This window comes from Anabrus simplex, chromosome 4 (assembly GCF_040414725.1).
Source record: "Anabrus simplex isolate iqAnaSimp1 chromosome 4, ASM4041472v1, whole genome shotgun sequence".
Classification (NCBI taxonomy): Eukaryota; Metazoa; Arthropoda; class Insecta; order Orthoptera; family Tettigoniidae; genus Anabrus; species Anabrus simplex.
The window spans coordinates 240379451-240405557 of NC_090268.1; the positions used below are offsets into that span (position 1 = coordinate 240379451).

Sequence of the window (26107 nt, forward strand, 5' to 3'; positions counted from 1 at the left end):
TCTTAATTATCATTAATGATTTGTATTTTACACTGATAAACAGTAAGTCTTAATCCACAGTTTGTACTCACACTTTTGTTCTACGATATTAAATACGTGACTCAGAATATCACAGTCTATGCTACAGTTTGAACCATAAGTCAAGTTAATGCAGGTCATTTTAAAAATGGAAAGCACAGTCTTTTACTCACAGTTTATAAAACATGAATTGAACACTATCACAGTTCATAATAATCACTGATTATGTCTTAAATTCAATCGTAGAATAACTATCATGGTCCATGAAACACTCGAGAAAATGCAATTAATATCACTCATAACTCATAACAGTCTCTTGAATACTAATGTTCACAGCTTAAGAGGTTTTTATGAATGAGTTTGCATGACACGAGTTCGTATGACCTAATATTGCCTTAAAATGTCCTTAACATTAAGTTCGTTTCTTATGGTAATAATCGAAAGTTCGAGAAAAATACATGAAAAATAGTCACATTTAGTCCTGTTAATTATTGAACATTTGAGTGAAATGGTATTTCAAATGGTTCACAGTCGTAATTGTAATACGAGAAATGCGTCTCAAAATTAATGAAGTTGTCATAAATTGAAAGTTCAGTTTATCATGCACAATTTCCTAGTATGCTGTCACTGTCAATGATCATGATGAAGTTCAAAAATATGAGAGATTAATGAAGTCCACGATACTGTCGAATGGTAGATTGAACACTTGTATATTCAATTATACTTCAATGCACAGTCTCTATTGTAAATCCACTTAGTTAAGACACTCGTAAATCTTATACAATGAAAACTCAGTTTGAGAAAACTTTACAACATCTCAACACGTCACAACACGGTTGAAACTTCACTTACTATGACCTTGCACAAATTCAAAGTTCTAGAACATAACTTTCATATTTCTCACGAAGCACGATTTAGCATAATGATGTCTAGTCATGATCGAGTCGTAGAGTTTTAAGACACACTGACTATACCCTCGGGTCGTCAACCTATTTATATCCGGCTGGAACCAAGCTCTCAGAGTCAGGCGACAGAGGGGTGGTTATACATTCCAAACTTCCATTCGTCATATGTTTTAAAGCAGTAGGCGGATTAATCTCAAATTTGCAAAGTCGTATATTTAAAATGTGAGCTACAAATTGTTGTTAGTCTCATATTTATCGGTCAAGTCGTTGAGAAGTAAAAAATTATTTCGAGACGTTGGTGCTGACGTCACTCGACCTTGCCCCCTCTCATGCTGTCTTCCTCACACAGAGCAGTAGAGACGAGAACATTCTCTCGTACAGCTGTTCGGACATCGTAACTCAGCCGTTCTTTCATGAATAAAGATTTTATAACACATATGTGCCAGGGCCTAAGCCTTCCTGGTACAATACATACATACATACTGCACCCGCCCCCTCCCTAAATGGCACCGGCATGGAATCTACAGGGTCGCACATGGGTCAAGAAGAATGAAATAAATAGGTGCTGATCTAAAGTAAACTTGAAGGCGTACAGGGGAGGAGAAGCGGGGCATACATAACTAAAATGAGAACACATTCGAATTAAAATATTTAACTCACAAACCGGTTTATTCAACCTTAATGATGATGGGAAATGGCGCATTAAATAACACTAATGAATTACATTAAAATTTATAAGTGTTTGTTGTGACTTGTTATGTGAACATCTGTTCGTTAGGCTTGATAGAAATGAGTACGTTTACCACGAAGCTGTGTATCGTAACATGTAGCGAATGGTAATTTTATCATAACACTCAGGCTATATTATCACTAACACATAAAACTAACATGCACCCGACAACACGTCTGAGCAATCCCTATCCTAATGAAGACCTAGATTCCCCAATGAAATGATGTCAAAGAAAATACACACATATGACACAACACCTGGGTTCGAACCGATCCTCGCTATTATAGACATCGCCAAGCTGATGGACAGAACCACCACTGACCTTATTTACAACCACACATGACATAAAGAACACATAAATCATACATGCAACAAATACGTAAAGGCACTTTGATCTTTCTTCTGACGCTGTAGGCCTCCTATGCCTACGTTGAGCATCGAACTGACAACCTCTTGCGATGAAGGCAGGGTCCTGTAATCCCTATCTATATTATACTCGAACAATTAACAATGATTCATTGGCAAACATTATCATTATCGGCCGGGTCACTTGTTAATTACTACACTGCTCTGGCGTGTTAGGTAAATCACATATTTTGCCGTTCAAAGAAGCCAACTTCTCTTTAACAGCAATGTCCCTCCTTCCTCAGCTTACGGGACATCCAAACAAAAAAAAAGGAAACACAACTGGGGCAAGGTCAGACGGGCGCGTCCGCCACCCCAAGGGTCAACAGCCCACATAACACGCGTGACATTCCCTTTACAAAGGAAACAGTAACACTTCACTCGGAAGTACGTCTACAATAAACTGCGGTCTCAAAAACTCGCGCAAATCACCTTGAATTCAACACATATTTACCCAACAGTATCACGCCATTTTCACAACGCGACTCCGGTATTACAATGGTAACCTTTGCCCGATCACTATTATTATTATTCCTGCCGTCCTACATGGCTTACCCGCTACATTAATTATGCATGGTCATTGTGCGGAATCTATTCAGCAATTACAACACAATTAAGTGCTTGCGCGGCAATTAACATCTGATTACTGACTGCTAATTAATCGATGGTCAGCACATGGTTCCTTTATCGTCACACGGCAGTACATTAATTAATTAATTAATATTCACACGGATTGATATTTGACACACGCATTATGATCACTTCCTGGTAAATTAAATCACATAATCAATTTAAATCATATCACTTCCTATCTAAGTATTTCAAAGGGTGGGGTTTTCGGCTGTCAGTTCGGCCGCTGAGCCTCGTAGTTACGTGCCCTACGCACTGTAGTACTTACCATTTTACTTGCCATGCACTTATCAAATTAATGATTACTCTAATTAATAACTACTCTCACTGCACTCCCCTAAACTGATTACTCCTGGTCTTCTGACGCCAATAAACAAACAGAATCTCCCAAGAAAGAAATAATTGAATAAATCTCTACCCCATGCAAAGCTAAAGTATTATATTCCCTAAATTATTTACAATCAATTACTCAGACCTGTCGTCGTTTTCCTAAACTAAGAATTAACAACTATGCGCCCATTCCGGCGCTCTATTTCAACAGGACTACATCTTTAATCTCTTATAGCGTCAGTTTACAATAAACATTCCCATCCCCTCTATGCATGCCAGATATTGAAACTTTGTACTCATCTCTATCACATGATGACACCTTCGTTCAGCTCAGGAGGTCCATCCTGAGCTTACTCCTGGTCCATGGGCATCGCGATGATTACTTCCATTTCCATTCCATCTTGAAGTTGAAGATCCATTGTTCGATGCTGGTGGAGCCGCTGGCAGTTAATCCTGTACACACATAACGTCACTGTTTAATTCACACTCCGGTTAACAGCGTTCACTGTGAACGTCTGGTCATGATCTCGTAAGCGACTACGTAGTCCGCGGTTCAGTACCAAATCTTGTCTATCTCTCGGCCACTATTCAGTCTGCTGCTACGTAAGATTATTATACTATAGTACTGATAATATTATTTTACACATCACGGTTTTATAAAAATGTTAACACTGGCGTCACAGAGACCAAACTATACACTGTTTATACGAATTCTATTATTTCACTTAAAATGGGAGTTAACTTCACTTGAACAAAGAACTAACGAGGGCTTAACCGAGCATAGCTTCGCCGTCGATGAGCCGCTAGCCCCGAATGACGCTCGTCCCTTACTGCAGTAGTTTCTACAAGGGAGCGATACCCCTTCCACTAATTTGCGTATCGCCTATTCACGGCATACTCGAGGTATAATAGTACGGCTAATCGGTGACCAATATATAGTTGATGCGATTGAGACATAACCATTCCATTATCCTTCGGTGGATCTCCTTCAATTAATTAAAATCTGTCCGGCTTCCCCCTCCTTGCGTGGTGAACTCCCTTCTTCGAGGACGTGTCATGAGACTAACCAGATGGCCCAGTACTTTTCCACGCAGAAACCACACAGTATTCTTTCTTCTTCTGAAAGTTATCAAGAAAAGGGACATTAAACACTCTAAATAAATGTCCCAGTGACATTTATTCCTTTTAAATCGGGAGACGACTCCATAATTTGAGTTTCATTAATTTTCTGGATCGTAGGTAATTAAGTTGGCTAGTCCGAGTCCAAGATGGCTCCTATATTTCATTTCGAAAAAGTTGGTTTCCCCTCATTCTGTGAGTCTTGAGGAGGGATGACTTCTCTCGAATGATGTCACGGGGAATCCCCATTCATAACCCCTCCTGGGTCTAAGTTGGCTTGGCTTCCTTTGCGGGCCCCCGCCACACAAAGGACAATACTGCGCAATAAGTTGCAGACAAAGAAATCTCGTAGAATAATGTTTAAAAGGCACAATTTATCTATCTCAATGGTATGAATATTAATTAGTTTCGGTATTACCTCTATCAATGATATGAATATTAATCAGTTTCAGCATTATTGCCCTTAAATAGCATTGCGTGCGTAATTACGAAGATCAATATCAACCAAAGGTCCTTGGATCATGCCCCTGTCAGGTTCAATACATACATACATACATACATACATACATACATACATACATACATACATACATACATACATACAGAAATGCGGCAAATTAAAAATTGAAATGGAGGTGGGGGAGGGGGTTGGACATCTCCAAAAATATAAATTTTCAGGAGAGATTTTTAAAAATTAAATCACAAATGAAACACAATATATTTGCAGCTAATATCAATTTAAGGAAAAGGATATAAATGAAATAGATTACATGTTTTTATAATTAACCCTGAAAATAACAATTTTTTTTACACAAGTCAACATCTACACACTTCTGTTATCATTTTCTAAACTTCTTAATCAAGATTTTCAAGAAAACCCTACTATCCTTAGGTATTTCAAGCATATTGTGCAGTGAAAGGCATGTATATGCCTTTGTTCAGATTGTCCAAAAAATATTTTCAATAATAAAGTTCTAAAAATAACTGGACATTTCCTTGATAAACACAATATTATCAACTCATATGAAGTTTCTTCATCGAAATACACAGACGTTGCTTTATCCTCACCATTCTTCTGACAATCCCGGCACACATCTTCATAAAATACTAATACTTCTTGCAAAGACACATCAAAGTATTTCAGGAACTTCTTTGTCTCAGCTTTCATTTTTTCACTAACATGATTTATGAATGCAAGTTTCACAGTTGTATCAATGGTCTCTGCATTACTTATTCTCGGCTTAAGAACTTCAACTTCAATACGACCCCGCGTATGTTGTTTTCACGGACGTCGGTCATTTCGAATGGAAGCTTGTTTTTCAACATTTCCTGAGATTTAGATTTAAAATCAAATATTTGCCAGTCTCTACCAAGGATTAGGCACTTCCCATGTTTTCCTAATATCGCATGATATTCTAAAGGTAAAGTCATCGTGTCTGGAGAAATGTAACTGTGACCTCGGATGAGAAAAAAAAAATGGAGTGGTTCAGTGCAAATACGATTTCGTTTTAAATATATAGATATCAAGATTCGGTAAGTGCAGTGTAGATGTTCACTTTTGAAGAAAAGAAAAAAAACCTGTTGCCAGTAGATGTTAAGTTTTGTGAGAGCTCCATAATTTCATCCACCTTTTACATCACCAGATGTTAAGTTTAGCTAATGAATTCAGCTGGTGGTAAACCATAAGAATACACCATTATCTCAAAATTGATAATTTTGTAGATGTTAAGTTTTGTGAATCCTCCCCTTCAATTGCATTTCCTTCTTATTTTGGACATGACCAATACATAAATACAATTCTTCTCTAATTCTGAGCAATGTACAGACAACTCTTATTTTATATACTGGTATATACATATACAGATTAGGACAAAGGACTAAATTTAAGTTTCAAATATCTATGTTATTATTGGCCATATTGTAACGGCTATGATAACAGATATTCATGAATTTATACCTTTGTTGGTATGTAAACGCTGAACTGCGAGAAAAATGGGGAACAGAATTTAATGAAAATTGGTATGTAAATTCAGGGAATAAGGCACTACAGTCTAATTTAATATGAGCTTGGTCCGAAAAGAAATGAGCCGGAGGTTACAAAATGAAAACTGCTGAAACAATTGTAATGTCATTGCCTGTGGAAGAAGCTGCGGTCCCTGTAAGAGCGCCGAGGTCCTAAACTTGCTGCTAGAGGGACAGGGGCACACATCCACGTGACAACAGAGCGAGCACGTGCATGTGTCAACCAACCACTGCACTCAGTTGTGCTGAAAACAGTGAAATTGAGGCTTCAAAAGAAGAGCAAAGGGGTGTAGTGTGTTTCCTGACAGCGGAATGAGTGGGGCGAACTGAAATTCATCAAAGAATGGCACAAGCATACATACGGGGTACACTGCATGTCTGTTGCAAGGGTCAAGGCGTGGCAGAAGCGATTCATGGAAGGACAGATGTCATTGGTCAATGATGCACGGTCTGGAACACTACACCACATTACTGATGCCATTGTCCAGCTGGTGGATGCAGTCATTATACAAGACCGACGAGTTCCAGTATCAACCATTACTGCAGAGTTTGGAGTAAGCATTGGAAAGGTTCAGACCATCATTAAGGACAGATTGAAATTTGGCAAAAAGTTCACCCAGTGGTTACCTCAGTCTTCAACCAGCACAGGAAGCATGTCTAATGGGACTCTTGTCTTGAACATCTGCTGCACTATGCCAAGGAAGGGAGTTCCTGTCATGAACAGTCACTGGAGATGAAACATGGGGCCAAAACAACAAGGTCTCCGGTGGAAGCATGAAGGGTCCCCACCACTCAAAAAACAAAGACCTTCTGCACAAGTGCAGGGAAGGTTATGTGCTGCGATACTCACAAGCTCACAAACCTTGGTCACCCTTTGCAAAGCGATCAAATCAAAATGACCAGGACAGCTTACCTGCAGGATCATTCTGCTCCACAATGCAAGGCCCCATACAGCAAATGCAGTCAGGGAGCTCTTGCAGACATACAAATGGGAGATCCTCAATGACCCTCCATACAATCTGGACGAGTCTCCCTGTAATTATGCCATTTTTGGTGAACTAAAGAAGGCTCTGAGAGGCAAACTATTCAACTCAGCCGATTGACATCAAGCAGCCTCAGGAATTTTACAAGACAGCCATTCACCGCCTTGCATCTCAGTGGGACAAGTGCCTCGACAGTGCCAGGCAATACTTTTGAAATAACGGTACAGGTTTTCATTTTACAGCCTCTGGTTCATTCTTTTTGAAAGACCCTCATGTAAGGTTCTTTATATTCCTTTCCTTTAATGTCTTCTTAAAAACTGTCTACAGTTCAGTAATGTAGTGTGTGCTGTATAATGTTAAACTGTGTGAACATTATAGTGTTATAAGACATGGTTTGGCAGAATAAGACTTCATAGCCTGAGCCACACAATAGAAACAAAGGAATGATGATAATGATGGATGTGCATTTTGCATAGTCATACAAAGCTGTTGAGAGCCTTTGTATAGAAATGATGGGTTAACTGAAAAGCTTCCCTATGTGTAAGGTAGTAAGGTTCTTAGTTGGACCGAGCTCGATAGCTGCAGTCGCTTAAGTGCGGCCTGTATCCAGTATTCGGGAGATAGTGGGTTCGAATCCCACTGTCGGCGGCCCTGAAGATGGTTTTCCGTGGTTTCCCATTTTCACACCAGGCAAATGCTGGGGCTGTACCTTAACTAAGGCCATGGACGCTTTCTTCCCATTCCTAGGCCTTTCCTTTCCCATCGTTGCCATAAGACATATCTGTGTCGGTGCGACATAAAACAAATAGCAAAAAAAATTCTTAGTTGGTTTGTACTACCCTCTTTAAGCTGCAATGAACGTCATTTGGAGGTAGAAACTGATTTTGTGGATTTATGAAATCTTTTTGCTCTTTATGTCCTTGATTTTTTAGTACTAGCATAAAAGTTGAGTAAAATATTTCTGTTATTTCTTACTTGCTCAAAGATTATCTGTAGCCTACTCTTGCAAAATTAAAGTAGTTGTTTTCTTAATTTTCAGGCTCTCACAACTGCTGTATGGTCTGTGTTGAAGGCAAAGAGACGAATGCTGAAGTTTCCCTACGGTTTTATGTCACACTTCTACGCTATCTCGGAACAAATGTCTCCCCTTATGGCTTGGGGATTTCTTGGACCTGATGAGAACCTTAGGGATATCTGCCATCATTTTAAGGTACGGTTTGTATTTTCTCCCAATAGATGTGTTACTCTCTTTTTACCAAATAGTGAACATCGAGTCTAAATGAAAGGTACAGCTGTTTGACATATGTCTCGTAAAGCTTTTATTGTCTTCTACAGCACACTGTCTGATACATTTCTTTCCCTCAAGTAACCATTAATTCATTGCATTGAAACTTAATATCCTTTGGCAGAACAAGTTTTCGCAATACAGTGAATTAATGGTCCTTAATCACAGTCCTGTTTCTATATTATAACTCTCTCATCATCATCATCATCTGAAACTTTTTATTGCTAGTCTTCTTTTACCACTTTTCCTTCACCCTTGTGCAGTCACACGTTTGAACTGTTTTGAACATATGGACCTAGCCCTGTCCTACAGTCAGATGCTCTTCCTGATGCCAACCCTATGTGGAGGGTTGTGTTCACTATTGTATGTTTCTATTTCCTGTTGCAAATGGTGTCCAAAAATGCAGAAATGAATTGAACTATTAAATTAATAAAAAGAACTGTGAGAGATATAATTTGATAACTCATTTATTCTAATGAAAATTGTGAGAAACGACTGAACATATTTCGATGATCAATGCTCCATTTTAAAGCATACAATCTTAAGTTCATAAAAAAATAGAGGACTAGCAAGATACCCGTGCTTCGCTACAGTATTATACTGAAATTTATAATTGAATGCTTAACATTTTATATATAATTCGCCAAAATTTGCGATCTGACGGCAAAGTTCCTCCAATTTTTCATCTTTCTTTCCAGCAATCGATTTCATACTTCCCGGGCTAGCTCCAGGTATTCCGCCCGGTCAGTTGGGTCCCTAAATCTTTGCCGTCATTTCCTGTAAGCATTTTTAATATCGATCAAATCCTTGAGGAGATCTGGCGTGATGTCGTCTTGGGTGCCATGGCCGCACTGCATTCGTAGACATTACCCAGTCAAGATCCGTTTCCAGCGTGGTCCGCACATTTTGACAATAGTTCAGAAAATTACGATTATCAGGGTGGGTGATATTAGTTGAATTTAGATTATTATTATTATTATTATTATTATTATTATTATTATTATTATTATTATTGATGTTCTGGATGCCACAGGAAAATGCAAGACTGCTACTTGGCAGTAAATTACACCCGCTGCCATTGTCATTGCTGACAATGTGACCAGCACCATTGTCGCGCATAGGCAAGTGCGCGGGATTTCTGGTGATGCATTATGGACCTAATTATAGAGGTGAACAATTGCCGGGTCAATATAATTCCTATCGTTTATTTCAAATGTGTTTAAATTTTTATTTATGTGCCAGGAGAATCTACTGTAATGTAACTTTGAGTTCTTCAAAGGAAAAGATGGCTCTTGAAAACGAACCCAGGAAAGATTAAAAATTATCGGTTTATGATCAGAATCAAGTACATTATGAACAGTAAAATCGATTTGTCTCAACTCTTTTTCCACCCCACTGTCGTTAAGTTGATTCCCTCCCCAAAGAAAGAAAGAAAGAAAGAAAGAAATAAAGTGTGTTTCTTTATGCTTAAAGGAGATTCCAAATGCCAATGTTCACGTCTGTTTCCTTTCATTTTGAGATAAAAGTTACCTCATAAAAAGAATGAACTTCCTTTCACACTCCACCCCCCCATTAAGTGAAGTTTCCGGAAAAATACTTGTTTCTTTATTAGTAAAGGATCTTCTAAATACCAATCATCATGACTGTAACATCTTCAGTTTTTGAGATATTAGTATCCTAATAAAAAAAATGCAACCTCATTTTCAGTAATTTTACCCCTCACCCAAGTGGCTTTCCTGAAAACAAAAATGCATGTTTCTTTATTTTAATAGATATAAAAAAATACCATTTTTCACTTCTGCAATGTGTTCAGTTTTTGAGATATACTGTAGACATGCACATTTTAAAATTTCACTCACTTTTTTATTCCCCTTAAGTTGAGTTTCCGAAAACAAATCACCTGTGTTTCTTTACTTTAACAGGAGATTCCAAATACCAATTTTTACGTCTGTAACATTTTACATTTCTGAGATATACAGTACTGTAGATAGTCTTTCAAAAAATTCACCCCATTTGTCACTCCTTTTTTTTAACCCCCATTATTGGATTTTCCGAAAACAAAAGATACGTGATTCTTTATTTTTAAAGGAGATTCCAAATACCAACTTTCAGGTCTGTAATATCTTCAGTCTCTGAGATATAAGTAGCCTTATTAAAGGCATTCAAACCGGGTGAGTTGGCCGTGCGGTTAGAGTCGCGTAGTTGTGAGCTTGCATCCGGGAGATAGTGGTTCGAATACCACTCTCGGCAGCCCTGAAAATGATTTTTCATGGTTTCCTATTTTCCCACACTGCCGCTTCCTTCTCATTCCTAGCCCTTCCCTACCCCATCATCGCCATAAGACCTATCTGTGTTGGTGCGACACAAAAAAAAAAGGCATTCAACCCCTTTTTCACCCTTTTCACCCCTCCTAGTGGGATTTTTGGGAAACAAAAAAATACATGTTTCTTTATTTTTAAAGGAGATTCAAAATACCAATTGTTACATCTGTAAACTTTTAAAGTTTTGAGATATAGATACACTTATTTTAAAAATTCAACCCCCTTTTCACCCCCCCTTAGCGACGGAATATCCAAAAATCCTCCCTTAGAGAGCACCTACATTGTAATATAAATGTGTCCTCAAAATTTCATTTCGTTATGTCCAGTAATTTTGGCTCGGTGATGATGAATCAGTCAGTCAGTCAGGACATGTTCTTTTATATATATAGATTGACAATTTTCATGGTACATGGTGTGGGTTATTATAGTCATGTCCTAGTTCGTGAACCATGGGCAACAGCTGAGTGGCCTAGTAAGTGGTCCCGAACATCGAGATACCAGTTGCTTATGGAATGGGAGTGGGCATCTCGGACATATTCTGAGTTGAAGCCCCGCTTGTGCTCAGGCAGCTAGGACTATACAATCTACCGGTGGTCCCTAACCCGTTAGGGTTACTAGGAGTAAGTGATATTTGGGTAAGGGGAGGAAGAGATAAGAGATTGTAAAGTGTACTTGACGAGTGTTAAAAAGGGAAGGGCAGAATATGGGGTAGTACTGTTTATCAGGAATGCTATTGCATGCAACATAGTCTGTTGTGCACGTAAATGAGCGAATGATGTGGGTAGATTTGACAGCTGGAGGAATTAGGATGAGAATAATTGTCTCAGTGTATTCACCATGTGAGGGTGCAGATGAGGATGAAGTTGACAAGTTTTATGAAGCATTGAGTGACATTGTAGTCAGCGTGAACAGCAAGGATAGGATAGTGCAAATGGATGATTTCAATGTGACAGTTGGAAATAGAACTGAAGGATACGAAAGGGTGATGGGTAACTGTGAGGAAGATATGGAAACTAATGGGAATGGGAAGCGTTTGCTGGACTTCTGTGCTAGTATGGGTTTAGCAGTTACAAATACATTCAAGTATAAGGCTATTCCCGCTACACATAGGAGACTAGGGGTGCCAGATCCATAATAGACTATATCTTAACCGACTTCAAATTCAGGAAGTCTGTTAGGAATGTACAGGTTTTTCAGAGATTTTTCAATGATACAGACCACTGTCTGATCTGTAGTGAACAAAGTATCTCTAGGCCTAGGGTAGAGAAACAGAAATCTGTCTACAAATGAATAAGGATAGAAAATCTCCAGGATGGGGAATTTAGACAGAAGTACATGGATATGATTAGTGAGAAGTTTCGAACAGTAGACAGTAAGCAGGTTCAGGATATAGGAAGAGAAAATGGGTGGCATACAGGGATGCTGTAGTGGAAAGAGCAAGGGAATGCCTAGGAACGACTGTGTGTAAAGGCGGTAAAAAGTGAACATCTTGGTGGAATGATGAAGTGAGAGCAGCTTGTAAACATAAAAAGGTGGCTTATCAGAAATGGCTCCGAACAAGGGCCGATGCAGACAGGGAATCATACGTAGATGAAAGAAACAGAACAAAACAAATAGTTGTTGAATCCAAAAAGAAGTCGTGGGAAGATTTTGGTAATAACCTGGAAAGGCTAGGTCAAGCAGCAGGGAAACCGTTCTGGACAGTAATAAAGAATCTTAGGAAGGGAGGGAAAAAGGAAATGAACAGTGTTTTGAGTAATTCAGGTGAACTCATAATAGATTCCAGGGAATCACTGGAGAGGTGGAGGGAATATTTTGAACATCTTCTCAATGTAAAAGGAAATCATCCTGGTGGTGTTGCAAACAGCCAAGCTCATGGGGAGTAGGAAAATGATGTTGGTGAAATTATGCTTGAGGAAGTGGAAAGGATGGTAAATAAACTCCATTGTCATAAAGCAGCAGGAATAGATGAAATTAGACCTGAAATGGTGAAGTATTGTGGGAAGGCAGGGATGAAATGGCTTCATAAAGTAGTAAGATTAGCATGGAGTGTTGGTAAGGTACCTTCAGATTGGACAAAAACAGTAATTGCACCTATCTATAAGCAAGAGAACAGGAAGGATTGCAACAATTATCGAGATATTTCATTGGTTAATATACCAAGCAAAGTTTTCGCTGGCAGCTTGGAAGGGAGGGTGCGATCAGTAGTTGAGAGGAAGTTGGATGAAAACCAGTGTGCTTTCAGACCACAGAGTGGATGTCAGGATCAGGTTTTCAGTATATGCTAGGTGATTGAAAAATGTTATGAGTGGAATAGACAGTTGTGTTTATGTTTCGTGGATCTAGAGAAAGCATATGACCAGGATACTGAGGGAAAAGATGTTCACTATACTGGGGGACTATGGAATTAAAGGTAGATTATTAAAATAAATCAAAGGCATTTATGTTGACAATTGGGCTGCAGTGAGAATTGATGGTAGTTCTTTGTTCAGGGTACTTACAGGGGTTAGACAAGGCTGTAATATTTCACCTTTGCTGTTCGTAGTTTACATAGATCATCTGCTGAAAGGTAAAATATTGCAGGGAGGGATTCGGTTCGGTGGATGTGTAGTAAGCAGTCTATCCTATACTGATGACTTGGTCTTAATGGCAGAATATGCCGAACTTGAAAATTGGTTCAGTGTGTATGGGATGAAAATTATCCTCACAAAGACTAAATTGATGTCGGTAGGTAAGAAATTCAACATAATTGAATGTCAGATTGGTGATAGAAAGCTGGAACAGGTAGAAAATTTTAAGTATTTAGCTTATGTTTTCTCCTAGGATGGTCATATAGTAAGCAAGATTGAATCAAGGTGTAGTAAAGCGAATGCAGTGAGGAGCTTGCAGTTGCGATCAACAGTGTTATGTAAGAAGGAAGTCGCCTCCCGGATGAAACTATCTTTACATCCATCTGTTTTCAGACCAATTTTACTTTACGGGTGCGAAAGCTGGGTGGACTCAGGATATCTTATTCATAAGTTAGAAGTAATAGACCTGAAAGTAGCGAGAATGATTGCTGGTACAAACAGGTGGAAACAATGGCAGGAAGGTACTCAGAACGAGGAGATAATGACTAAGTTAGGAATGAACTCGATGGATGAAGCTGTACACATAAACTGGCTTCAGTGATGGGGTCATGTGAGGCGAATGAAGGAGAATAGGTTACCTAGGAGAATTATGGACTCTGTTAGGGAGGGTAAGAGAAGTAGAGCGAGACCAAGACGATGATGGTTAGACTTGGTTTCTAATGATTTAAAGATAAGAGGTATAGAACTAAATGAGGCCACAGCACTAGTTGCAAATAGAGGATTATGACAATGTTTAGTAAATTCACAGAGGCTTGCAGACTAAATGGTGAAAGGCATAACAGTCTATAATGATGATGTACTGTATGTATGTGACAATTTTCCTACATATTTTTCATGTTTTATTTTCTCCATTTAGTTGCAAGGTCTTCTGCTAGGTATAGCAATGCGTGGCTTGGTATCGTAGGGCAATTGACATCATCACTACTATCACTATAAGGGGAGAATCACCGGTTTCAAGCAGTACTTTTAAGACAGTGGCATCAAGTTACTGTGAGCTGTGGCTTGAAGCTTTGTTGTTACTGTTACGGGGTTACCCATGGAATGCAGAGGTGAAAGAAGGTGCGGGCTGGAATGGGTCTAACTACAAAGCTGAGATATTGATTAAAACGGCATTAAAGGTTATATTTTAAAAAATAGCAAAACAATTTTCACATAAAACTTCAGATTTTAACAAGTAACAACAAGTCAAACCAGGTACAGTACCAGTAACAAAATTTAAGTCTAGGAACGACAAGATTGGTGGTATAACAGAACTTTGGCTTCAAGCCTTCACTTTACATTTTCTGAGCTCTCAGCTCCCAAACACATATTTACCAAAGGGCAGAAAACCCGTAATAACACGGAGCACTTGCTCCCACCTTCGAATATCAAGCCTCTCTGAGGCGCGCTTTTACCACAAATAAAAGAGCTGACCCGCTCTCAATTTTCTGAGCCTATCAAAGGCCACAATGGACTTTACTATTAACTGCCCTCAAGGCACACTTACAAAAACAGGGGTATCTTGATCTTGTACCCAACCTAATGGGCCTTAGTAGGAAAATAATAGGTTAAGTTAATGGCCCAAAATGCAAAACTGAATGGAGGCGTGAATATGCACTCCTACATGAAACTTCTTAAAACCTAAGAGGCACTAGGCCGATGAAGCAGGGGCTATTCCCAAACTATGGAGGTGACTCGTATACAGAATAAATTTAATACATTACGGAAGAGTAGAAGAACGGTTACGAAAACGTAGTCACCTCGAAAAAATGAAGGGGAGCTCGAGAGGGTAAAGCACTCTCTATCCTCGATTTTCAGTTAAAGTTATATGAAAATTTTACATCAAAACGGCAAAAGTTACATTTTTGGACAGATAGGTTACATCAAAAAGGTTTCGGACCTTCCCCGAGGGTTAAACTGCTGAGCTAGCAAGAAAATAAAGATTTTAAACGGCCATTACCTTTGTGAAGAGCTGCTGCCCGAAGGAAGAGGCGCTACCCGCCCCCTGCTACACTTCCATACACTAGGCTAGATGTTGTTCGAGTGGCAGAGAGACAAGAAAATCAGCAGTTTTTATACTCTTGGGGAAGATTCGAGACCTTTCATGAATAATTAAGACACACCCACAGGCATTTATTGAGTAGCTTACAGTTACACATCAAAATCGAAGAAGAAAGACACGATTGGTCAAAAATTACAGAAATTCTGGATTAGCTAAGTTCAAAACCGGCAGAAAGAAAAGATTTATATTGCCAACCCACAAATGAAAGAACAAAATTTATTAAAGAACAAACTTATGAATACAAAATTTCTTCAAATAAAGTTCTTCCCCTTCACACCAGGGTGCATGTTCATAGTTTTTTGTAGAGACATCTATCAGAGAATGTCCACACTTCTTGATCAGTAGAAAACAAAACAAGTTGAACTCCACACAGTACTGACAACTTCGTAATCACAAAATTTACGGTAGTGACATCTTCTGAGGAACTAATGAGTTGATCCAGTTTTTAAAGTTCAGAGTTTCTTCTCTAGAGGAGTACTTATTGGCGGAAGATTTAAAATTGCGGCGCAAAGGTGTACCACCCGGTACAGTTACCATTTTACAGAGTTACCTTCATCATGTAGAATTTAACCTGCAAATCGATATACTGCCCTGTGTGATGGGGTATGTGCCCACAGACACAGCCAGTCATATGGAGACTCATCTGAGAGAAACAGAGCCTGGATAATTTCAATATTAATGATGAAATTGCAGAGACCAACTGCAGTTTTGCCCAGTTGCCTTGAGACCATGATTTTTTTTGCAACATTTATTGCACAAGCCACTAGTACCCTGTATAACATTTGTGTAAGATACCAATCATAGATCAAGGTACTTTTATTCACTTTCATTGGAGTTGAATTAAACATATTGTACCACAGATGACGACAGCGGAAAAAAAAGAGCTATATTATGTGTTACACTTCTTAGTGGTGCCTTTTCTAAATGTTTATGAGTGACATGTTGCATTTAAGCGAGTTGAAATGCAGTTGGGAGAAATATGATTCACAATGTTAATGTGTATTCCTAACCTTTAGCTGTAATAGATTGTATTCTGGTATACATAAAGGCCATGACTGGAATTCCTTTTATCAGAATGACTAATCCAACTAGTCAAGTCGTGTGTCTTATCCCTCAACAGATGGATTTCACAGAGGCTGAACTGTGTAAATTGGCATCCAGACTCTCTAAGCAGGTAGGCATAGAAGAAATTGTGTGTTCAACCCTTATCCTGTTTCTCTAAGGGGTCGGATATGACGTGAGATGAAACTTCATAAGTTTCTTCCTGATATCACCCCCATCAGAGGAGTTAATGCAATGAAAAGTGATACGATATTAGGAAAGAAGGTGAAATCTAGTACCAGCACAGTATAGTACCAAGGAGTCTTTTCCAGGGTTAATTTCCTTATCTGATGAACAAATTACCATCAACAGTGTCATATGCCTTCGTTTCATATGAACACGACAGGGAAGTTTAGAAGTGAATTCAAGCTTTTGGCACACAATTTAGTGATTAGGAATTGTGTACCACCACCTCTCATACTCTGCCGGCCAACATTCTTATGGTGATAATTTTTTCAACCAACAGTACTGGAACCAACTAACCACGGTGTCAGGCCATGTAGACTTGATGCCTTGATGGTCATCTTTTATATGAAGGTAAAGTTGGGAGTCAAGAGGGCAAATATCCATTTACAGGATGAAGAGTAAGCAGAGCCATATTTAGGCATTGGCTTATGGACCTATGACCAGGGCGGAAAATTTGTGGGGCGGCAAAAAATGAAAGGCTCTAATACTTTGAAAACAAGTTTTTGAAATGCACACATTTTCGTAATATTTCGAAGCGAAAGTTCCCAACATGAATATGGGAATTTTCATTCCACTTATGTGAAAGTTGTCGGTAATAATATTATAAATACCACTACATTATTGAAACAGCCCCCTTGGTTCTGCGTCTGGGTATCAAGATGACTTTGGGCTGCAGCTTATTCAAGTGGGCGGCGAATCAATACCACCTAGACACAACTGCGTGGTGATGAGTGAATCAGAAAGGCCACTAATTTCTCATAATACCAAGAGTTCCAGAGAACTCAATGAAAGTGAAAGCCATTTTTATTCATATTGTGAGAGTTTTATTAAGTGTTTTTCATGTTACGTACGCAATATGGATGGTCATAAACTATTACGGTAAGTGGAATTGTTTTTCCACAGGATCCAAACTATAAGTCAAACTACTTCCTCTCATGCAATGACGAAAATAAAAGTGATGGTATCGGCACAGAAAACTAAGGGGTTTTAGTTGTGTCTCCATTGGGACTGTAAGTGAAAATCGTGAAGACGGTCTAAGTACCAAGAGAAGGTATTTTAAAACCAAACGATTACCCTTATTTTTAGCTTTTGAATAATGTTATTAAGGACTGCTCTGCTAACAGTGGAGTGAAACAGATCAAGACAGTTTGTAATTCTATGCAGATGTATCCAGACAATTAGTAATTTCTGACAAAAGTGTGTTTTGAAAGGAAGCTTTTAAATGGAGACATTATGAAACATGAGTATCTCTGGTTTATTCCTGCCCAATGGTCTGTTTTTGTGTTTTTTGTAAACTTTCTGAAAGACATTCCAATTTGCAATTGACTTCAATCATCTGAAGCATGTAAATCAGCAGTTAACAGAACATGAGAATTTCCACTCTCATTGTGATTACGTGTTAATGTGTAAAAGACAGGGTAGTGAATTGTGCAAAGTTGACAGCTGTCTTCTATCTCAGTTGGTATTATTTTTATTACTATTTAATGGTATTAATGTTTGATATTTTTCTTTGGAGGCCTTCTCCTGTATTAATTTATTCATTATATAAAAATAATCGTAATGGTAATTTTGTCTTAAAAAGTTTAAGGAAGGGGAGCACAAAATTATTGGGCCCAGAGGCCCTGCAGTAGTTAAATTCGGCCCTGGGAGTAAGGAATTCGAATACATTATCAAGGGAAATGTTCGATAAATTTGCATGTTCTTTGAAAATGTTTAATAAAAAGCCAGGTAAACAATTGATATGAAATCTGCCACCTGGGCGACAGCCTGAAATGCAGATCATCGATTGATGATGGCCACCATGTAGGCAGGCATAAAATAAATTTTGCTGCACGAGAGATTGTATGGATAATATTATTTTACTTACAACTCTGCCTGGCCATTTTGTAGGTCTGAGCTGGCTATCGCTGAGGATTTCTTTCTCGCATGCCATTTACCTTATGCTCAGGTATGAAGAGTTTGCAGTTTTCTCTTCTTATACATGTTCAAAACAGCCTATTGATTTCCAATTCCTTTATGATGGATTCATTGAGACATATCTCTTTTAGCTGGTATTGCCTGGAACGTATGTAGTTTTGAATTTCAAAATTAGGCTATTGAGGACTAGGGACATCCCTCGCACAAACAACGAATGTGATTGAAGACTGCAAGGAATGGAAACTCATACAGATTATCTAGACTGAGAGAACAATAAGAACAACATATCCGTGATGATGTGAAATAATTTGAGGAGAATGAACTAACATTTTTTCAGACATAGTTTCATAAAAGACAAATAGTTTCTATTTCTATTCTTGTTATTGAGAACACCATCTCTCTCCACATCTTCGATGTTGTGAACCACATCCTATAGTGTTGGAAGAATATCACGTTGCAGCTTATACTGTCTATTTTGGTGTTTCCTTTTACTCCACCAGACAGCACAGAAACTAGAACTCTGTTCAATCCTAATTAAGTCGATCCCTTAATTTTGTTGGGCAACTATCAAATTTGTCACCAGACATCTTATACGTGCCAATATTGCTCAACATAGTGTGACAAATAGACCTTTTTCCACCCTTCATAAATCTGACTTCCTCTGCCAGCTTTGAATCCTCGATGTTGGCATCCGGAGACCACTGCGGCACTGATCCACAGCAGGATCCCACAAAAGTGGAACAACTGGAGATGTTATTGATTCCACAAGTGGACAAAAGATCTCTGGATAGATGTCGAGCCATGCTATCTGAATAGGTTTTTGGCTACACTAGAATAATCTGGGTTTTAATATTAGTATATAACTTCATATGAGATGACAATGTACGTTTCTTCTTTTATAAGAATAACTAAATAAAAACAAAGCAAAAAGTTCAAAGAGAAAATCACTACCGGTATTGATTTCCAGTTGTCTCTTTGGAATGTGTTTTTATACTCCTTGACAATTCATTCCTTCTTCATTGGAAGTGCTGTCACAGTACTCCCCCTCCAGTGGCAATGTTTCCAAGTACATCCTGGGGAAATGCACCTGCCGGCCAGATAGTCTATTGTTATTTGTGCCGGTGCTGGTGATGAGTTATCTCTGTTTTTATCACCTAGTAAATAGCCTGGCTTAAGATGATCAATGCTTATTGTTGTTGGCTTCTCTTTAATTTTGAGGACATAGCATTTTTTTGTCGTTTAAGTACACAATAGGGACCATCATAAGGCGCTTCTAGTGGCGATTTAATGCTGTCATGCCGTACAAAAATCTGGGTGCATTTTATGGGTAGATTTCTCCAGGAAGTATTTGGAAACGTTGCCACTAGAGGAGTACTTTGGGCAGCACTTCCAATGAAGAAGGAATGCATTGTCATCAATGGGTATAAATACACATTCCACAGAGACAATTGGTGATCATTAGTGATTTTCTCAACGCTTCGACCTGTTCCGTCAGCTTGGCTATCCGAAGTTCTAATTGAGAAATAGTTTTGCTTGAATCCTCTGAGGTTGATGCCACTGAGTGTGTATTTGAGGTTAAATGCACTTGTTGAATTTTGTCTGCTGTAATGACCAACATAGATAAATCATCTCCTGCCGTTGACAATATTGTTTGCATTTGTGATAAGTGTTGAAGCCATATTCATCGTAACATCGCATAGTCAAGCCTTTCTAGAGCTCTTTCATCTCGGGAAGTAAGTGCGATGGGCGTTTGTCACCCAAGCCCATTTCAGTAAGTAGTTTCCTTAATTGTTGCTCTTCAGCATCAGAAATTCTTTTAACAACTGATGTTTTAGTGATGTATACATTTCTGACCTTAGTGGATTTAAAATAACATCACTGATTGCGTTGAGTATGTCACTTTCGAATTACACTGACAACGTAATGATATCATAATCTATAATCTTCATTTCCGTATTGCACACTTAGAAATAGGAAAGGATTTCCACCTATCAATACTTGTTTATTGCACTTATTATGCTACAGGACCAGTTTCGACCCCTTACATAAGGTCATCTTCAGCTGAACCGTGCATACATATCTATGTGATGAAGCTATGATTAAGATTGTATTGTCAAAGGAATGCCATACGATAATAAACATTTGGTCACATCCAAATGGGGCATGTCGTAACGTGAACTGGCGTATATGTCACTGTGCAACAATGCAATTGTATGTCTAAAATAGTATGTTTAAGGTCTTAAAATTAGTTGATAAAACACATCTGTACTTAAAACTAACTTATATACATGTACAAGATGAATACAATATATAGGAGCACTTCATGCACATGAACGTTCGTGTCTTGCTTGTTGTTCAATTTATCGGCTGACTCCCGTGTTCAAGTCTTATTTACACAGTTTGCTTTTAAAATTGTATAAGTAAAAGATTTTGTCTTCATGTATATACATACAATATAACACTTTCCAATTTTAAAAAGGTGCCAGATTTATGGATAAAATTAGACTGATTCACCCAAGACTTCAGTATCGCCACTTTCAGCACATAGAAGTTCCGATATCCAACTTGCTCAAGTGTTACATCTGCACACAGCCATTTTGACAAGAAACTACAGTAGTGAAAGACACTCCACCTCATTTTCAAAGATTTAGGTAACATAAACAACAGTATCAATATTGCCTCTTTCCGAAGACATTGAAGGAAGGCTACAGAACAGCATAATACTGCCATATACTCCTGTCATGCCAAACTATGCACACCAAATTGTGTTAAAGTTCAGCACATCTGAGACATGGTCTGGCTCTTCAGTCTCGGCGGCTGACCACGTCTCCAAGACCGTTAGATGGCAGAACACATGAGAATACGTCTAATGCAGAAGGTCTATATTATGATATCTGTTGCTTGGTACTACAGTTCATAATAAATGCAACATAAAGTTGCTACTAATATTTTATGGCTCTTGACCATTACCACATTTGAAGGAATAAAACAGTACTTATATAATCAATTACCCTACATAATCATATAATCATATTATGTATACACTTTTATGAACAATCTATTAAATATGAAAACAATAAATATATAATAATAAATAAAGATTGCATGTGACACTGTGGCTCACATCTGTCCCACATGACTAATTGAATGATGCTAGACATTATGTTACAGAAATGTCCAGTAACAGACCAATAATATTGGTACTACGATGCTGAACATCCAACGACTTCCTGTTCTTGCCTTAACACATCAGCAAGTCCCCAAGGAACCAGTCATGTTCAAGGTCTTTCAGATAAGAGAAAGTAGCCTTAAAGTAGCCTTGATAATAAAGAGGCATATGCGTATGTACCATCAGATGCTTTGCTGTAGGTCATTGTGTTCCACCGGTGGTCCATGAATAATGGGTGGAAAAGCACTAAAAATATATGTATCTATTGCATATGTACCACAACAATGCAGAAGACCAGAAACTTCCACTTACGGCAGGAAGGAGAAAAAGGTAATATATACTTTGGTCAATCTTCTGCTCATATCTCATGGAAGCTTTGACAGAGCTGCACCGATCTAAGGGATATGCATCTTGTACCTCCTGCATTAAATGTGGCTGTGATCTGAGCCAGTGCTGCTGCTCTATAACTCCTGACAATTCTAGTCGGACATTACTGGTCACAATCACTAAGCAACCTGGATTAGCTATTGTGTTGTCCATGATGGATTATAAGATCTTCACTGGTGTATTATCAGATAACACATGGCACTGTGGAATGAGAAAAATAGAATGTCTTCACAGCTTCATAAACTTATTGTCCCTTTAGTCTGTTGCTTACCATATCCTGTTCAAACTCTGTTAACTCACGTCACCTTTACAGCTGGCCGATTATGTACCGGAATTGATGCAATAACCTCTTCAAAACGAAAGAGATTTGTGCATTTAAAAATGTCCTTAGGTCTTATTGCTATTGAACATCCAATCTACAGAGGTAGCTAGCCTGCAGAAGTGTCTTGATACATAGGCACCAGACTTGTTGGAGAGTTACAATTGAGAGAGAAAGAGAATGTGTGTGAACATAATGTTAGTAACAGTGAATGAAATGGTATGCTTTACAAGCTTGTGACTATACATTTCATTTCTGTTCCGTATTGAAGTGCAATTATAAGAAATAAATTGACACGAAAGTCCACCTTTTCAATACAGTATATCAAGTAAATGATATTACATCAGTCAATGCTTTTTCCCTATCCACTCCTTTGTTTACATGGCCTGCCTGCTTCCTCCAGCAAGTCAGTGCTTGTTCTACATCAGTTATTAGAGATTTACTTCTTTGCCTGAGGTCCTAAGTCAACTTAAAGGCATCATGTTATGACAAGAAGATTATAATCATAATTTTTGTTATTATATGTATTTTAATGTTATAATTATTCCTGCAACATTGTCTTTGTCTGGTATACATATGTTTTAGTTATCACATAATCTGTTTAACCTTTATTTTACCGGGCGAGTTGGCCGTGCGGTCAGGGGTATGTGGCTGTGAGCTTCCATCCGGGAGATAGTGGGTTCAAATCCCACTGTCAGCAGCCCTGAAGATGGTTTTCCGTGGTTTCCCATTTTCACACCAGGCAAATGCTGGGGCTGTACCTTAATTAAGGCCACAGCCGCTTCCTTCCCATTCCTAGGGCTTTCCTGTCCCATCGTCGCCATAAGTCCTAACTGTGTCAGTGCGACGTAATGCAGAATAGTAAAAAAAAAACTGTAGGGAAACAGTATGTCAATTGCATACAAGTATGGCTGTAAGAATTCATTAATCAACAGTCACAGGGCAACCAGATTTAAAATGATGCACATATGTGTGGTTTTTGTGGTACTGAACATTTGTTATAAGCTTATAAACCTGTTTTCTTCTGTAGATTAGTTGAGGATAGCATCTATTTACAAAACACAATATGTTAGGCCTATTTTTGATGTTTTACAGGACCAGGTGATGGGATTCTTAATGGACATCTTCAGTTTCAACAAGACTCGCTATACAACAGTTGAGGAACTGGCAGAAGATGTATTTCAACACGTAAAGGTTCGAGTTGATTCCATTAGTCAGAAGATGGCTGCCCAGGGATAGTGTCAGTTGAACAAAGAAGTATTTGATCTAGTATGAGTCTCAGTAGTGTAATAAGAACTTTGTTTTATGGTGAAAATTCAACTTGAGAACTGAAGCTGTGGTGTTACACCAGAACATTTTTGTATAAAATATCAGCAGATATGATGTTCATTAGAAAGTTCCTGGTTTTAAGGCCCAGGAATGTATAATAATAGTGCTTAATGGGCTAAGAATAATTCCAAGGATATTCAGATTTTGAAGTATTTTATAGCTTATCATTCCAGTAATGCAATATTGATGACCAGCTTTTTATGCCAATGTTATAAGTCCATAGACTGAAAATACTCCTTGCAGGGTAGTGTTTTCTCTTATTCTCTCTGACTTGAAGTATTGTATTGAAATCATTATTGTTCTATTTTAACTTTTAACCTGCTGCTAGTATTATATTTTCATTGTTCAAAATGCTGCCCTTTCTTTGTAGTGGGTCTTCTTACACTAGCTTAGCATTCTGAAATCTTGTGCGATTAATATAAAGATGGCTTCAATTTGTACTAGTAATTTTAATCAAATATTATACTGTGCAGTGATTGAAGACTCATACAATTTTATTGAAATTTGATGCTCAGCTATTTTATTAGCTATGTAAGTAATGTATAATTGAGCAACATAGTCCTGTACTTCAGGGTTATAGAACTTGTATGTTTGTGATATACTCCTACGTTTGGTGGACAGATTAATTTATGAGGAAAGGGAATTCTTCCGTTTAAAATATCTTTTTCTTCTATAGATGTTAAGGAACTGTTCATGCACATTGTAAGGTTACTTGTTATTTGTAACTGGAGGAGGAACAATAACTGACTAGAAAGTATATCTGTGAAGCATTTTACACTGTGCATTTAAATAACATAATACTCTTCACTGTAATTAAACTTGTATAGCACTAACAAGGTCTCGTATGGATCTTTTTTTTTTTTTTTTTTTTTTTTTGATCTACCAGAGTTTTGAAAGATCAGCATTTCTCTTTACTGTGGAGACTCTGACCTTTGCAGCCAGGAAGAAAGAGATTAAACTAAATCATAGATGGCTAAAATTATGGTACTGTGGAAGATAGAGAAGAATTGCTGTGGTAAAAGTTAGTGTTTTTAAATGTAATCTCTCTCACATTCCCATAAGTTCAAGGTTTCAGTTCTTATATCTGTTGTATATTTCTGTATATTTGTATTGCGTACAGTATGTGAATAGTATTGTTATAACTTGATGTTAGTAAAAGGAGTTCTTTTTAATGAGTGTATTCTTTTATGTTAGGGTTGACATCTCCATAACCTAATACCATCAAGGTCAGGAAAGTACAAGAGAGAAGATGTGAGAAATCTGACTAAAGTAAGTGAAAAGAACAGGAGTAATGGAAGAGAACCAACAAGTGTCCAATCAAGTCTTGTATACAGAGTGGCTATAAAACCTAGAACCATAGCAGTTAGTCCAAACATAGAACACAGAACACACAACAGCACAGTCCTCAACTGCATAAGGTGTTTCACAAATCTGCCACCATTTTCAACACACTTCCTGAAATATTTTACTATGTTCGTTTGGGTGGTCTTCAACATTTGAGGATCCAGAGAAGCTGCTGTGATGGTTATCCTTTCCCAAAAATGATCCACACATTCTGAACATTTAGTATGTAGACCTGAGTTTTCAAAATTGCCCATTTAGCAAAGTTCATGAGGTTCAGGTTTAGTTACTTGTGTGTCCCATTTCACAGGGGCCCCTTCTTCCAATCCAGCATCCGGGGAACATGTCATCCAACCTATGGCATATGAAAAGTTGCATAATGAGGTGGAGTCTTGCCTTGCATAAAGCACTCTGGATGACCACCAAGTACATAGAGTTCTGATACCAGTTCATCAACTATTATACAGTGGTACTCTTCTCTGGTGACTGGTGGATCAAAGAAGAATAGACCAACAATCTTATCATACCGTAATCCAGCGACATCCCAAATTCTCCACTTTGTGACTTGGAAGCACTGGCCAGCAAAGTTCGCCCTGCATTCCCATCGATCTTTGGTTCACCATCTCTTCACAAGGAGGGGAACTTTCCTCGTCCATGACCACTTTAGAAGACAGGTGCCTTTAATTTTTCAGTAGAAATTATGAGAAAACCAAAATTATTGTTCATAAAATTTTAAGCATGTCAATTATCAATCAACTTGGAAGTCACAGGAAGGAAGGGTCTATGAAAGAACAAGTAATTTGACATCCAATTTATGGTGCTTTTAATTTTGAACTGTTTGACACAGTAAAATCCTAAGAGGTTTTATTTGTACTAAAGGAGAAAAATATTGTGCCATGTAGCAAAAAACAAATTGACTAACAGACTAAATACAATTGA

The 26107-nt window shown here is 38.1% G+C and overlaps 1 protein-coding gene across 1 annotated transcript in view; it reads left to right on the top strand.

Annotated features, from left to right (window-relative positions):
• Positions 1-24999, top strand: part of Miga (mitoguardin) — a 91380-nt gene extending 66381 nt beyond the window's left edge. Inside the window, exons 6-7 of the mRNA XM_067146420.2 lie at positions 8182-8352; positions 23594-24999. Coding sequence (XP_067002521.1) covers positions 8182-8352; positions 23594-23737 — 315 coding nt within the window. The 3' untranslated portion in view covers positions 23738-24999. The remainder of the gene's footprint in view (positions 1-8181; positions 8353-23593) is intronic.
• The last annotated feature ends 1108 nt before the right edge of the window (positions 25000-26107 follow it).